This window comes from Neovison vison, chromosome 8, assembly GCF_020171115.1.
Source record: "Neovison vison isolate M4711 chromosome 8, ASM_NN_V1, whole genome shotgun sequence".
NCBI classification, from domain to species: Eukaryota; Metazoa; Chordata; class Mammalia; order Carnivora; family Mustelidae; genus Neogale; species Neogale vison.
In genome coordinates this window covers 34160967-34178378 of record NC_058098.1, presented here as the reverse complement: position 1 = coordinate 34178378, position 17412 = coordinate 34160967, and the positions used below count along the sequence as shown (strand labels likewise).

The window sequence follows — 17412 nt, the reverse complement described above, 5'->3', positions numbered from 1 at the left end:
TACTGTGTTTATCTCTTTGACTACTTAGCAACATGTGGATAGAGAGACAGAGCGACAGAACTTTTGAACGCTGCTTATGGGTGTGTGGATTGGGATTACCACTTTAGGAAACTGCATATGACCCATCAATCCCACATCTATATGTATATGCAGAAAGGCTTATGATTGTATTCATCAAAGGGCATGTTCTAGAATGTCCATAGCAGCCATTCATAAGGAGACACTTGTTGGAAAGGGACATTTGCAATCAATGATTAGCCAACTAGAGGTTTTACTAGCTATAACAAGTGATGTTTCAGATAAGACGTCTTCTTTATCTCTGTGTCTCTTTCCACTAATACCACCTGGCACAACAGATGTTCTAGAAACATATGTTAGATGAAGGACAGCAAAATCAAAGTTGGTAAAAAGAAAGAAGAAAGGAAGGGATTAGGGGAAAGCATTAGAAGGGTCCTCAAGGTGACAAACTAAAGAGGAGATGATCACATAAAAAAACATTTAAGTGAAGACCTATGAAGTACCAACAGTAAAAGAAATTCACAGAAGAGTAAGAAAGAAATGTAGGCTGAAGTCTTAGGTCTAGATTGATGGGTATGTCTTATAGAAGAAGATGGAAAAGGAAAAGGTAATAAAATAGAGGACCACCTAGTAACGTTTGCACTTGTGGTTTTGATTTCAAGGCTTCCCAACCTCCTGGCCATCCATAGCTTCCAAAGTGAACATAGCCAGTTTTCCTTGCTGCTCATTTGGCAAAAATCATTATTTTCCCTCGTCAAATTATTTTTAGAAAGACTGTGTAATTCCAGAGTGATTGGGTAATCCTGCTTTGCCTCTCTTTCCTTCCCCTTTTCATTCTGTGCCTTCCTCCACATCTTTTTCTCTTTTCTTACTACCACTTTCTGTGGTGGTCTAAGGCAGGAATCAGGACATCAGCCTACTGATTAAGTAGGGAGGGAAGTTAGTATAGCATCTATCAGAGATCTAAGACTGGAGAGAAATGAGTACCATATGTTCCTCTTTCCCTTTGTCAAGTCAATAGTTGATATGACACAGGCATATGTAGAAAGGAAGGGTTCTTTGAAATTAATAATTTTTGGTTCTGAGCACAGCTGTCGGGATTTGGACGTGTCTCCTTATTGTGTGTCAAAGGCATTGACATTCAGGGGAGCTCAGCCTAACACGGATGTGCAGCTAGGAGGAAAAGAGTGATCTTTCTTGGAAGTTTTCCAATTACAAACAGTGGAGGTATCAGTTCTCTAACAAATCCCAAAGGGAAGTTTATGTTTATCAATGTGCGAAGCCAGTGCAGTATAAACAAAAGACTCACAAAGGAGAAAGGAAACTGACTCAGAAGAAGCAACACCCTTAGTAATAAAATTAGAGCTACTTACGCTTTTTCCAGAAATGCATCTCTTGACATATTTTGGGCCAGCAGGTTTGTTGCCAAACTGAAAACCTCATTTGTCCACTCCTGAAAGATGTAAATCACACTTGCATTAGCTTAAATACTCTCCAGTAATTAGACACATGTTTTTAGCTATGCTACCAGGAAGGCAAATTAGTTCAATTTGTATGCCTAAGGTATTTTCTTTCCTTCTTTCTCTCCTTTCCTTCTTTCTTTCTTGTAAAAAAGACATAATTAAATTCAAATCCCTGAGTTACTGCTCCTTTCTGAGGAAATGTTCTTTACACATAAACAGAGTCTGCTTTTAAAAATCCCTATTGACAGGGAACTGGCACACTGCCTTTTATTAACCAAGTACTTGTTGCTAGTTTCCTAGCATTATAAAAAGATAAAGAGTTATAAAAAAGTTGAAAATATAGTCAAATATATTTTCAGTACACCTGTAGTAATCTTCCTGCTTTACTACTCAAGCCAAAGCAGCTATAACAGGGAACCTTTAAATGTTAATTACAGTTCTAGAAGTTCTTGAAACCAGTTGCAGTCACAACATCACAGTCTCCCTCCTCCTGGTTCTGTCAGTCCCTCACTATTCCCCTAATCTTAATCCCTACCTCACACCACTCACCAGTGATCTCACTTGGTTTCCAAGAAAATGGAAAACAGCAAATCCACACAAAAAATTGGAATTCCATTTTGAGCAATGGTTTTGAACACAAAATTAATATTCTGCCCATGCCCCCACCCCCAACTCTTTAAGAGACGACATGAGGGCAAAGAAACCATGTTTTTTTAGTTCAACAGCTTTTCCATCTAATTGTATTATTTCTTCTGTTGTTTTGCTGGTCTTCTGTGTTTTGCCTCCTGATTTAAGGCGTTGATAATATACCATCATGCATTATAGTAACATTTGAGGTAGGACTTGTAGAATAAAGGGCTGAAGCAGGGAAGAGGGAATTCTAAGCAAAGAAGACTATCTGGGAGAAAAACCAGAGGTAAGCACACATAGTAGGACTCAGAGGGAATGGGGAGGAGTCTAGTAGGAATTGGGAAAAGAGGGCAAGTTGCAATGAGAAAAGTAGAGCTGGGGGCAAAGTATGGAGAGCTTTCAAGTCTGTTGAGTTATCTGGAGATAATTTAGCAAGAGATGAGATTTATTGAAGGTCCCTTTTCAGGATGGGTGATGAGGAGAGCTGAGGCCAGATTTCATGTTGGGGAGATTATCTGGTGGCCATGTGAAGAATGGAGTTGAGGCTGAGAAACCAAAAAGAAGAACTCAGTTAGGAAGCTCTCCCAGTTTAGGAGAGAATTTACGAGGCCTTAACCTCTATATTCTATGGGTGGAAAACTTGGAAGACGCAGTACAGAGTAATTGTGAGTGAAGCAAAATATTTGATCACCAAACTCTATGTATAAGAACAGAAGCATTGGAATAACTTTTTAACAGCTTTAAAATAAATTTCTTCAAATCTGATCATTTTATTTTATTTTTTTGCAAGTAAATAATTTTTTAAAAATGTTTAAATATTTTTAATTATTTATTTGACAGAGAGAGAGAAAGATCACAAGTAGGCAGAGAGGCAGGCAAAGAGAGAGGAGGAAGCAGGCTCCCTGCTGAGCAGAGAGCCCAACATGGGACTCAATTCCAGGACCTGAGATCATGACCTGGGCCGACGGTAGAGGCTTAACCCACTGAGCCACCCAAGTACCCTTCAAATTTGATCATTTTAAATTAAAAGTAGAAACTACTAGTACTGGGTTTTACAATATGTTGCTGGCAAAATAGTTTCTGAGTTAAGGGTCAAACTTTAGACATTCCCACCTCCATGGCAACTTTATGCATCAGTAAAAGCACCTGTAATTGAGGGCAGTGTACCATTTTGTATGTTTATTGGGAGCCAATTCCACACCAGTAGAAGTGAAGGCATTATGAAGAGTTGGGGAAATTTAAACTGGGTCTGACCTTTTAGGTTGAAAGATAAGGTCCTTGTTATATCCAGCTCAGTAGAAATATCAATATGAGCTACATATATAATTAAAAAATTTCTAGTAGCCACATTAAAAGTGTAGAGAAAGGGGCGCCTGGGTGGTCAGTTGGTTAAGCGGCTGCCTTCGGCTCAGGTCATGATCCCAAAGTCCTGGGATCAAGCCCTAAGTCGGGCTCTCTGCTCAACAGGGAGCCTGCTTCCCCCCCTCTCTTTGCCTGCCTCTCTGCCTACTTGTGGTCTCTCTCTATCTGTCAAATAAATAAATAAAATCCTAAAAAAAAGGTAGAAGAAAACAGGTGAAACTAATTTTAATATATATTTTATTTTAGCTAATATTTCATATGCATGACTAATCATGTAATCAACATAAAATTGAGATATTTTATATTCTTTTTATGTGCTTACTCTTTGAAGTGAGGTATGGAATTTACATTTACAGCCCATCTCAGTTTGCACTGGCAGCCTTCTAAGTACTCAGTTAGCCACAGGTAGCTGGTGGCTGTGGCTATAGCATTTGGTCAGTGCAGGTCTGCTAGATCCTTAGCTCTTTTTATGGATCCTTATATAAAGCCAGCTGAAGGACAGCATCATCATCACATTCACCACACAGCCAGTTAGCTCATTCAACAAGTCAAGTGTAATTTACTTTCATCACATTCTCAGAATGTGAGCATCTAAATTTCCAAGTGTGGAATTCCTAGAATTCACTGGCTTTCTGCAGCCTTTCGAGATGTTCTAAAGATGTAACCCAGGGATTATGCCAAGGATTCAGGGACTAATGCAGTGACCAAGGCAACTTTAGAAATCACCCAACTCTTGGTTGGGTGCTGGTCTCAGTCTATATCACACTGAGCTAAAACAGCATGTGTCTTACTTTGGTTTCCTCGGAAGCAGACCCTGAGACAGGGATTTATGAGGAATGGGTTTATTATGATGGTTTTCTGGCAACTTTATAGGGGATTGATCAGGACTGGAAAGGGAAAAGTGTAGAAGGGTTGAAGGAAGAAGGAAGAAGGCAGATAGCAACTTTGGCTTTCTCCATCCTGATATAGACCACAATTCACAGTTGAGTTTTTGATGAAGAACAAGGGAGCTGGAGTGTCGCAATGCCCATGCCTGTTAGTCTTGGTTAAGGGCTGCTGGAGAGGGTGGAAATCCCCAGGCACTTCCTGGTTTCCTTGACAGTAGGCAAAGGGGATTTCAGATTCAGAGGGAGCAGTCAACAAAGAGACAAGGGTCCTGGCTGTTGGAAGTGAAAACATTGTGTGTGAAAGTGGAAAAGGACTGGAAGGAACATGGACAGAGTGCTCTGGAGTTAGCTATAGCAAGATAACATATCTGAGGAGTTTTGGGTACCAGAGATAGCTACATTGTGCAACCAAAGGCTTGGGGGAATGGATTCCCATACGTTTAAGAACAGTGTTTCTGAAATTTTCATGTACACATAAACTGCTGGGGGCAGGAGAGGTAGAGGGTCTTGCTGAAATGCAGATGCTGATTTGGAAGCATGCACAGAGAATGTGCATCCCAAGCGAAGTTAGCTGAACCATACTAGGAGCAGCAAGGCTTACAGTAGACTTGTAGCAATGATGGAAAGTTGGGTAGACATGAAGGACTTTAAGCTCCACACCAGATCTTGGGACTCAGAATCCACATATTTTTCAAGAAACCTTTGTATTTTTTATGCATATTAACATTTGTTTGCACATTCTGCTGGGCAGGTAACAGCATTTTGAGTAGTAAGGACTCAGTTTGGGACTAGGACTAGCTAGGACTCGGTTTAGGAAACATTATTCTAATCTTTGTCTGCTTGCTCCCCAACCAAATAAAGAGGTTGTTTTGGTTATTTGAGAGTAACCAAAAGGCTCTCATAGCTGCATTAAGAACAACATGGCTAAAATCTGTGGCCTGAGCTGCTTAAAGCAGCCTTAGCTCACCCTGAGATTATGGGATTTTTTGCTGCAGGACAGACGGAGCCCTCTCTGGCAGGGTTCTCATATATCCAATGCTGGACCCTGGTGAGTTTGGCACTGGAAGGATAGCTTCTTATTTCAATCTGGAGGGTTGGTTTTTCTACATTGATAGACAAGATTCTGAAGATTGCCACGAAGCTTGGCTCCGCTTCTACTATTTCAACCCTGAAGTTTCTTAAGTGACATTTTCTGTCTTATAATCACTCTTTTCTCAAAGCGCACAACAGAGATCTGAATGAGAGAAAACAAAGCTGAAGGTCAACTTCCATGAAATTTCATCTGGAGTTGAAGTGGGCATGTTTGTACCTTAATCTCTGCAAGACTGGTTCTGCAATTCCCTCACCGCATGGGTGAGGGCGCTCTTACTGAGATGCCTGGACTGACACCATTATAGATAGCAAGTTTTCCTACCAGGTTGCAAACTTACTTTATTTCTAAATCCATTTCAGTTCCTCCATTCTTGGCAAAAGATTCATGTGTTTGCTTAATACTGCCAACAATTGTTTCACAATTGTCAATTACTCTCAGAGGTATTGTCTGAATGTTTACTCTGAACTGACCCAAGTCCTTTGCATCTGATCATTTCATTAGCTCTTACCATTCTCAAGGAGGCAGGTACAGTTATTAGCCTCATTTTACAGAGGAAGATTCCAAGTTTCAAAGCACTTTTAAGATTTATTTATATTCTCAGAGCAAATAAAAGTCACAGCTTTGGATTAAATCATTAGTTTCTTGGGCTCCAAACCCTGTACTCTCAGATACTGTGCACTCTGTCACTTTGTTCTAGAAAATTTTAGGGTGGCTGATACAGTTCAACAAGATAAAAAAGATAAGTAATTCCACTTAACTGTATTCTGTATAAAACATGGACTCAACACTTACCAGGGGCTAGTCACTTTTGTGGGCATTTGGCAAATAATTAACTCATTGAATCCTCACAACTACTCTCTGAGACAAATTCTGTTATTACCACCCCATTTGTGTAAATGAGAAAGCTGAGGCACAGAGGCATTCACTAGCTGGCATAAGGTCATGCAGTTCATTATAGGTACACCTGAGATTTGAACCCAGGACATTTGCTGCTGGAATTTATATACCTTACAGTTGTACTAATCAAACTATAGAGTTGATGAAATAAACACCTTAACAACATGTTACAAGGATGGCATTAGAAGAGATAAAATGGAGAAGGGGTGAGGTCAGTCACAAAATGCAGGGCTAAAGTCTTTGAACTTTGATAGAGGAAGGTCACAGTTTCTACTTGCACTTGCTTTAACCAAAGTAAAGAGAGCTCAGTCACAACATGCTCAACCCTTGCTCTAGATCCAAATGCCAGTCATGCAGCAGTTCAGCCATGATGACTAGTTCTGAGAACAGAGAGAAATTTCCGCCATTGGCATTCACACCTCTTAATTTCTTGGCTTAACTTGTCATTGCAAGGGATATACAAAGACAGTCTTCTGGAAGGAATAGAATTCTTACAGATATTCCTCCTTCCCAGTGTTCTGATTTATGTTACCTTTAATATTTTAATGTCTTTATCTTTCTTTTCTTTCAATATTACAGATTTCTCTTACGCAAAGAAATACAGAGAATAGTGTAACTAAAACAGATCAAAATGTAATAAACGTTCACACCATGCCATATTTACTTTAGGACGTTTTAAAAAACATATCCTTAGGATGTTGCAGTGCAGATTAATTCTATGATGTGCGTAGAATGCTTCTCCTTGAACCCATTATTCTCCCTTTCTCCAGGAGCAGGTTCTGTCTTGCAAGGTAGATATCAATACTAAATCTATTTTCATGTGGTATAGATCATGGTTCAGCAAACTAAGGCCTGAGGGTTGAATCCAGCGTATAATCTGTTTTTATAAATAAAGTTTTATTCAGATACAGCAATGTTTGTTCATTTACATATTGTCTGTGGCTGGTTTCAGGCTATACTGGCAGAGTTGAGAGCCATTATTGAGAGCTCTCTTTTTGCAAGAGAGCCAAAAGGGCAAAATATTTACTATCTGGCTGTTTACAGAAAACAGTTTGCTGGGTCCCTGGTTTGGAAAGATGCCTGTATACTTAAAATAGTACATAAATTATATCATACTGTATGCATCTTTGGCCAATAACTATTTGCAACCGACATTATGCCTTTCAATGTATCCTTGCTTCTATGTGTGGGTCTAGTTAATTAATTTAAACTATTATGCTATTCCACTATCGGAATGTATAATTTATTAATGCATTATTTTAGAGATGAACATTTATGGTTTCTTCCTTCAGAAAGCCTCGTTTGCATAAACCTATTTCCTGATGCCTTGGGATTTTCTAGGGTGAATATCATGAATTCTTAGAATCCGTGTATCTTTATCAAATGCTAATACTTGCTCACCAAAGTGGGAAGGACACTAAGATCCCAGTGGCAGTGTGGGAGAGCTTGCATTTTACCATATTGTCAAAAACACTTGCCATTATCAGACTTTTAGAAAACGTTGACAAATCTGATGGATGCACTGTGGGATCTTGCAGAGGTCTTAGTAGGCATCCCTGATTTACCAGCTTAGTTGAGCATCATTTTATATACGTTGGGGCTGTTCCACTTTTTCTTTCTGCAAATTTCCCATTAAAATTCTTAATACACTTCACCTTTAGGGTATTTGTGCTTATTGTCTTTGAAAAGGGGAGAGTTATTGTTCGAGGTTTGAGCTCAAGCACAGGACAGCGATCAGTATCGTTCCTACTGAGAGAAGCCGCACGTGACTGCATGTTGTAAATGGTGCCCAGGACATCCAGGCGTGCCAGGCATCCAGCCAGATCGTGGCTGTGACCTGATATCAAGCATCTGGAGTCACAGAGAAAAGGCAGACTGTGGCCTCTGCCCCCTAAAACATGTCTTCATGCAGTGAGATCTTTGGGAAAGAAAAATATTCTTTTTTTAAAAGATTTTTTATTTATTTATTTGGCAGAGAGAGAGAGAGATCACAAGTAGGCAGAGAGGCAGGCAGAGAGGGAAAGAAAAATATTCTAAAAGGAATACTGAATATCTATTGAAATCATGAGTTCCATGGTTACCCTAATAAAGTAAAAGGAGTGACAAATGATAATAATCTCAAAGCTGGTATTTCCATGGTGCCTGATCTGGAAGTCTCAATTTCTCAATCTATTGTATTATTTTTCAAAAGATTTCTGGAATAAATAATAATTTATACAAGACACATTAATATTTGTGGGACATATAAAGGTCCTAACGATCTCAGATAGCTCTCTGTTTATTTTTTGTTTTTTGGCAGACCCCTACTGCCTTCACTGATAACAGTGTCATTCCCATCATCTCTGCTCATAAGCAGGTAACGGTTTGGGATTTGAGTAAGAAGGAATACTGTGCTTCTCATTCAGAATTGCATTGCCTGGCTGAGCACATTTCTCTCACCTACTGGCATGCATCAGAATTTATCTCGTTGAACATTTGTCTTAATGGTACAGTAAAGAGTCTTTTCACGGTGAAAAATGGTCTATGAGTTATAAAGACTTTCATTAAAAGCTGAAAGGACTGTCGGAGAAGTCACCACATTTAGGATATTACACAGAGCATTTAGAATTTCGGTAAAATTTCTGGTACAGTGTCTGCTTTGGGTGGCAGTGAGGGTCTTATATTTTATAATCAAAATGTTCATCTTCTACTCAGAGGAAAAAAGGCTGTCACAAAACAAAAATCAGAAAGCATATTAAGACCCAGTATTATCACTACCAGGACACTAGAAAATTATATCACACAAATGATGTAATATCAAGAAAAGGTGAACAATTATTTCCAAAAGACCATGTGATTCAAATGCCTTTAAGCTACAGTTGACAAAAGCACAACTCAAATTAGCCTGAGAAATAGGAGAATTTCTCAGGGACCCTGGAGATTTCCTGTAATTGAAGGAAAAATTAAGCAAACTGCAGGGGAAAAAAAAAAAAAGATATAATAGAAGACATCAGGAACCTGGAGCCTTAATGCCAAGGGAATTGGCTTTATTGCTTTTCCATTGCTCTCTCCTGTCTGGAGGAATTCTTTTTTCTACTGACCAGCTTCATTCCCATGGCCATCAACTGTACCCCAAAAGTTGTTATACATGGCCCCTCCCACCACCAGAGTTAATCTGATGACCTTACTTCCAGTATGAAAAATCCTGGCAAAGGTCTCTGATTGGTCTACCTCCAAGACAGTCTAGTCAGGTAAGAACCTAGCAGTATCCAGGAGACCAAATCATTGGAGCGGGGGGAGAAGCAGTGAGCGGAGGGATGGAAGGGAATAAAAACACTACATATATTCATTCACAGGAGTACCTGCTCTTTTAGCAGATGGAAGAAAAAGGAAGTGTGTGGGTCATATCTTGGTGGGATCTCATAGATCTGCATCCCATTCTTTTTATACAATGGGCAATAAATCCACACTTTTGACTTGAGTTGACTTCACGAATGAATGAATGTGTCAATGAAACAGAATTATATCCATGCTTTCCAATGAATGTCTTATGAACTTGAGTTTTATGTCTTCCTCATTGTTATAAGTGTTCGATCACCCTTCTTGGCTACAGGGTTTTGGATAATCACTTTATGCATTTCTTATTGCAGTTGGAACTCTGCTGGAACAGGCTGTAAGAACACAGAGTCCTGTGTACAACATTAGGTTGAGGAAGCTCTCCAATTAGGAAAGTACAGAAGCTTTAGGGTTAGGGCTTAGGGCATCTACGTGGGCTTCACAGACATGCTTTATGCTTTGCTTTATACTTCAGGCTATCTTCTGAAAGACTGTTGCCCCATTATCTTTTTCCTGTGAGTGAAGCATTGGTGTAGTACATGGTCCCCTGATGACATAAGGAAGAGTTCACATGCTTGAAAGTACAATTTGCAAGACATGGAAGTTCAAGGATCCACATTTGGCAAGGTAACAAGTGTAGGATAGCCCGAGTCTCCTTCCAACTCCTCTTGACCTTCCCCTGGCTCCGTGGGAAAAATGTAACATGGTGAAATCAAGTTAAAATGAATATTAACAGAGTTCTTCAAAGGGAAAAAAATAAAGCCTCTGAAAAGAGCAGCATCTGCAGCGCAGTGTGGAAGAAAATAGGAAGATGTTTGCTCTGGCTAAGTTCTTGAGATGAGAGGTTTTCAGCTCTACCATTGTGAATCTCAGATGTGTTTGGAGCCCCAGCTGAGGGACACTCTCCTCCCCTTCCAGCTAGTTGATTGAGTCATCGCTCATTTGTACAGCTGAGAAAATGTTGATCGAGTGCCCTTATATGAAACCCCTGAAGCTTCCTTTCCATGGGTTTCACGTCAACCCGCCATATTCTTGAAATGGTTCTTTCCAAAAGCCTCTTGTCACTTTTGTGAAAACACTTGCTATTATGTCTTCTAAGCCTAGCAGCGTCAGTGCTAATGAGTACTTTGGTTTGAATCTGCTGGATTGCTGCATACTATAGACAGTAAGTGTATGTAAGCAGGGCCTGTAATTATAATCGATAGCATTGTTTATTGTTGAAAAAGTAATTCCGTTTGAGCAGATTAAGTGAACAAAAATTTAAAGAAAAAAAATTCAGCTAATTTCTTTGGTAAGATGTGTATCAGGTGGAATGAAAGGAGCAATCATAATTTCTTGGGAGTAAAGTGATGCTGTTCATCCATTAAATGAAATCTGACAAAATTAAAACTGCATTCCCTGAAATGTGATTAGTAAACTACATACAGGTACTTCCTCATTAAGTTATAACTTAACCTATGGAATTCTGCCACAATATAATTTTCTCATTTGGAAGTCAATTTGTTTTAAATGCTGTAATTATATCCCCCATCTTTATTTTAGATTGTTTTACAAGCTGGATCCTTTCCCTTTAGATGCAGGGGTATTTGGTCCTTGGTAAGGACTCTATCCTGTTAGTCTTTCCTCCACTGGGAAAATTACTCTTTCCCTTTGGCTCCATTTGCTTCCTTCTTGACAATTTTCTCACTGCCTATGGAAGGGTGAACCTTGAATATAACTTGTGTTTCTCTTCTAATTTAAAATTAAAATACTATCATTAGTTTATGTAATGGTTCTTACTCACCCTCATATTATTGACACTTTTGCTTGTTTATTTAAAAATAAACTTTATTGGATTTCAGACCCCACTGTGCTACTCTGTAGCTGTGGGACCGACTGCTCAGTGTGGGGGCCACTGCTCAGTACCACCTAATACCCATTTTCTCCTTCTCTCCTCACTGAAACCTGACATTATTCAGGATAGCAATATACAATAATTGGAAAATCTGCATTTTCCAACATCTCTAGCAGCTAGGGTGGCAATGTGACAAAAGAAGAACTACACGGTAGCAAACGTCTGAGAGGGACTTCTCTATATCAGGTATCTGATATAGAGGCTCCGTTCTTTTTGCTGCTGGGACCACACCTGTGATGGCTGGAGCTGCAGGGACCTCTTGATCTATGAGGAAATGGCCATGGCAACTACAGGGTCTCCGCCTTGTTATCCTTGAGTCACTGAATGATGCCAAAAACTCTTTAGGTTTCCTACTGCATGGGGGTGTTGGGGGAGGGCGGGGAAGCAGAAGCAAACAAGTAAAAAATCCTTAATCTATCTAAGCTTAGGTTTGGTTTCTTTTTTTGTTACTCAGGATCAATGAAACCCCTGCCTTCTAGAATAGTCTTGGGCAAGTTTTTTAACCTGTCCAAGATTCATTTGCCTTATAAAAAGGAGGAAATCATAGGATTTACTTCACAGGCTGTTGTGAGAATTAAGGGAGATAGTTCGTATTAAATGTTTAGATCAGTGACAGCCACAACACACACTTAGTAAATGGTAGCTATCTAAAAATTTATTATTTATCAAAGAAACACATACACAGATTAAAAAAAAAAAAAAAGTCCAGAGGGGCTATAAAGAAAAAGCAATGATTGCTTGTGATACTCTTTCCCTATTCTACTTCTGGACAACTATTCTCAGCATTTCTATTCTTAAATTCCTGGGGGGTTAATTCCCTATTTCTAAATATCTGTTTGTATTGCTTTCTCTTGATTGACCAATTTTAGGACTTAACTATCAATATCCAGCTCTGATCTCCTATCCCATCTCCCAACTGCCCTTTCTCCTTTCCCCTGACAGAACTGGTCTTTCTTCCCAGACACCCAGACAACCTCAAGCAACATAATTTAAGCTATTTCTTAATCCACCAATTAAAGATGGTATTACTTGACTTCTCTGTGAGAGGAGGACATTTACCTGCCAATCCTTTTACCTCCAACTTCTGTTAGCTTAGGTTTACTTTCAAAATGATCAAAGTTGAAATGTTTTCTCCTTGTCCAGGATCCATAATTGACTTCAATTAGGATGAGGGAACAGAAGGCTTGCTGAGGCAAAAGCAAAAGCTGACATCCTGCAACCTTCTCCCACCCCCACTCCTGGGTGGGACATATGTGACATTTTTTACGACTCTCCCAACTAACTTAATGTTAATCCCTTGCTAGGAGGAAAAACCTTGCAGAGGCCAGGCCTCAAGGCCTCCAGTATCTTGTAGGTCCTCTTTAGCATATGAAAGTTCTATTGAAATCTCCCTTTTCCTTACTTCCCCAACCCCCATGGTACAGAACCTTCCACCCTTCACAACCTTGGGGCAGCAGCTCTTCCTGCCCATAGGTCCTGTCCGTGCTTTAATAAACCACCATTTTGCACCAAAGCTGTCTCAAGAATTCTTTCTTGGTCATCGGCTCTGGACTCCACCCCACTAAACCTCACCCATATTCGAAACTTCATCAATTATGTGCATATAAATGGATTCTAAAGGTCTGAAACTGATAAAATAAAAATTTACATGATTACAAAATTGCAAATATAATTTAATTCCTCGCCATTCTTTCCACTTCATGTCCTGCTCCCTAATCTGCTGGGCCGGTAGTCGTCAAGTCTGGCGCCTCTCTCCACTGATTCCGAGTGGCTCAGTGACCTTGTTGGCTGCGGTTCTCTATGGAACCTACACGCTGTTCCATCATGTACTCTCCTCATTTTCTCCTGAAAACTTATTGAAATATGTCATCTCGTTGTGCCCTATCTCATTCTCTTTGTCATTACATATTTATGTTCTTTTACCATCATTCATTTTCATAGTATCTCAAGAAAGATAGCAAGTCACATCTGTGCTTATTCTACTGCTTTGGACTTACACTATTTTAAACCTTATGTCCAAAACCAAATTTCTGATTTTCCCTCCTTACTTGGTTCTCCATCTCAATAAATGCAATACCAGCAAAACCGACATCACCCTTAGCTCCCTCTTTCTCTTGTGCCGTGTGTCCAATCCATCAGTATGGTTTTATGCATTTTTTTGGCTTTACACTTGAAGTATATCCAGAACCCAGCCATTTCTCGCTATCTCCACCCCAAGCCCTCTGCTCTCCCTGTTTCTGCTTCTGCATCCCTACTATGGCTTTTCAACAGAGCAGCCAGGCTAATCCTGTTAAAATATATTATAATTAATAGATTAATACAATATAATATTAATATAATTAATAGCAAATTAATTGACAAAGTATTTAATTTTTAATTATTAATTATTTTAATTTTTTTTTCATTCTCAGGGGCAGCTTGTTCATTGGGAGCCTTGGATGTACTAGGAGCATAAAAATGACAACTGATATTAAGGCAGTAGAGGACACAGATCAACCTGCCACTCTCAGAGGATCCCAGGTATTTCTCCCTAGTAATTAAACAAGGAAGCCCAATGTTTTTAGAGCTCTTCTTCCTTCCAAAAATATTAGGGTTTTTGTTTTAATTTTTAAAAAAATTTATTTCGGAGAGAGAGAGAGAATGCATGTGCCTAAGCAGGGGGAGGGCAGGCAGAGGGAGAAGCAGATTCCCCTCTGAGCAGGGAGCCCAATGCGGGACTCAATCCCAGGACCCTGGGATCACGACCTGAGCTGAAGGAAGACTCTTAACTGGCAGAGTCAAGTGTCCCTGTTTGTTTGTTTTAATCTGCCTGCCTGCTTCAAGACCATCCACAAAGACAGACAATTAGGGCTTACTCAGCTGCAAGCCTCAGAAGGCAGGAAGGTGTAGGAACGAGGGGGCAGCGGCTCATTTCTGTGTTTTGGGGTGTTTGGAAGGAAAGGGAAGGCACTGCTTTTAAGCAGTTTTCTGGCTTTCCTTTCTGGGGAGAAGTGGGTTAGCACTGAAGGCAGCCCATAGTCTGAAAGCACATGCATTTCTGTGCCGAAGGGTATATATTTTCCCTTCAGTTTGGCATTCATTCCTCTATATGGATCCCTTAAACACTGCCTGACTCAAAAGAAGCTCTTGCTTAAGGAATGCAGAAAAGACACCCAGAAGACTGAGGGTGGGGCGCTTTCCTCCACAGTCACCAGAAAAGCGGCTGCTGGTTCTCATCTGGGTGTAAGGAGGAGATTAATGTCCAAGTTGCCTTTTCCCTCCTCTTTTTATTATGAATGCCTCTCTCTTGACTTTTGAACTTTTAAACTTTCGTACGGACATTCCATATGGGTGACATTTTCTCAATTTGAAAGTTTAAGATGCGCCTCTTTCATCTGCTCCACACTCATCCAAAATACAAATGCAGAATCTGGAACGAATCTCAGCTGCCAGCAAAGGACATCCACGGCCACAAAATTCCAAGACCAACAGTACAGTGTACTGACTCGGTGAGAGCCTGGCCCTTATTTACAGTCAGGAGGGGGAGTATCTTAGGATGACCTAGGCACGTTTTGCGGATATGAGGAGGACAGGAATAGAAGTGAATGAAGATACATAAAACACAATAATCCATTTGTAAATGGCAATCTTTTTGGCATATATATTCTGCCCCCAAAGAGGTCCTGCATAACTTTCCATTTTGCTCCAAAATACACTGCTAAAAACAATATAAGGTACCTTTTATTCTGCTTAATCGTTTTTGTTTTAAACATGGCTCACCATGTTTTGGTCCTAGTTAAAGGGATAAATTACATATTTTGTACAAAATACATCAGTGTTTGAAAATTCTTATCTCAATGTATATGTACCAGAATACACACACACACACACACATACACACACACACGTATACCTCATGTTGCTTGGGGTAAGTTTTAAAAACACTGTTAATTTGGAGGAATGTCTAAGAGAATTCCGTTTTTGATGATTCAAGTTCAAGATCAGGAGCAGCAAGCTAGTGGTGGCTGCGGCAGTTCCTTTCACTGGTTTCTCTTTCTATTCACTTTTCCAATTTTATTTTGTAGACGTGATTTCTTTTTTCTTAAAAAAAAAAAAAGTCCCCCCCCCCCACAGCACCTTCTCTCATTCTCTTCACCTGAAAGGCCTCAACTATTTGACTGTTCAAAGCCATCTTAGTAACTGGTGGGTGGGGGAGGGTGATAGGGACCATGACTCCATGAGCGGGAACAAGGTTAAGTTTGGGAAAGATGAACAGGATGGGAGCCATTGTAGTTACTGCCATCCCTTTCTGCTACTGAAAACCTTGGCAAATCCTAGAGAGAGATCTGTGCTGGGAAGAGACGGCTTGGAGCAACCCGCTAAGGGGCTTCAACTTCTTCACTTTGAAAAAAAGAGATCGGAATACATGTATTCCAAGTCCCCATGGCTTGAAAGTTTTCATGATCTATCATGAAAGTTGTTTTCAAGGGCTCCAAATCTTCTCAGCTTTCTCTCTTCATCTTTCTTTTCTTTTTTTCCTCAAACACTCATGTACTGAGCACGTACTATATACACTAAGCTAGATCCTGGGAACACAGAAATGATGAAGCTATTGTTTCTGACTTTAAGAAGCTCCGAAATTAAAGGTAGGGTGTCAGATACAAAATTACAGTGTGATAAATGACACAGAAAATATGCATGGGGTTCACCAAAGAGCGGAAAAGGAAACTCCATTATTCATGCATGGAAATCATGGGAGGGAGGGAGAGATGGATGAGTTGTATTTAAGCTGAGTCCCTAAGGAGGCTTGGAAGTTCTCCTGGTGGACAAAATGGAAAAGTGATATACAATAACCTATATAATTCTGAAGGCACCAAAATTAAAATTGTAAAGGCAGAAAGAATCACAGGTAGTTAGGAGCTATGGGAGCAGACTGGTATGAGGGGTCCAAGAGGTGAGTTGTCAGCACCTGAGAGCAAGGGCTATGTTTGTATGGTCACTAACCAATCTCCAGTGTCCCCTGAGGTGGTCACTACATACAAAGCCTTCAGTGAATCTTTGTTCACTAAATGAATGAGTGAAATACACAGAAAACTTCATTTTTTAGGTAATAAGCAATGAAGACGATTTCAAGCATAATCAGGTTTGAGTGCTTTTTTTCCTTCTTTCTTTCTTTTTTAGAATTTCATTTTATTTATTTTTTTAATATGATTTTTATACAGATGGTCACATATAGTTGAAGAGCAAAGAGAGACTTCTAAGAAAGTAGGTAGAAGGTGACTGTAAGTGAGACCTGTCAAGAATTTGAGCAACATAAGCAGGGGGGAAAGGGATAAGGAAAGAGAGGTGAGAGCTAGTTGGGAAATTCAGAGAGCCTTCAAGTATTTGAATGGTGGGCAAGCAAGCACGGAGAAATTCCAAGGAATCCCAGGCCATACCCTCAAAATGAATGAACTATGTTTTCTATGACATTCATAGCTACAGACATGGCAGAGGTTCCCTGAAAAAATCTAAAATGAGAGTCATTCAAGGCTGATGTTCATTTTATAGAGCATATCTTTGGAAAGCTCATTATTTTATGATGTCAAAATGTAATAAATTAACATACAGACATCCATTATTAAACATTATTTTTACAAGTGTGAATTTACTGTTTAAAATACAAATTGGCTCAAACAGTTTGGTAAAGCGCCATTATCCATCAAAGTTGAACATATGAAGATCTATGATCAGCAACACTTATCTCACAGAAAGGCATATGTTTACAGCAACACTATCTATAATAGTCCTGAAGTGGAAATTGCCTGATTGTTCATCAACCGTAGAATAGATATATAAATTGTGGTATACTCTTTAGCAAAGAGAATGAACTAA

General features: G+C 39.6%; 1 protein-coding gene across 3 annotated transcripts in view; it reads right to left on the bottom strand.

Moving 5' to 3' along the window:
• The window catches only part of PLCB1 (phospholipase C beta 1), a 685746-nt gene that overhangs the window by 218284 nt on the left and 450050 nt on the right, over positions 1-17412 (bottom strand). For all 3 annotated transcript variants that reach the window (XM_044263433.1, XM_044263435.1, XM_044263434.1), the window contains exon 5: positions 1392-1471. In XM_044263433.1, the coding sequence (XP_044119368.1) occupies positions 1392-1471 (80 nt within the window). The remainder of the gene's footprint in view (positions 1-1391; positions 1472-17412) is intronic.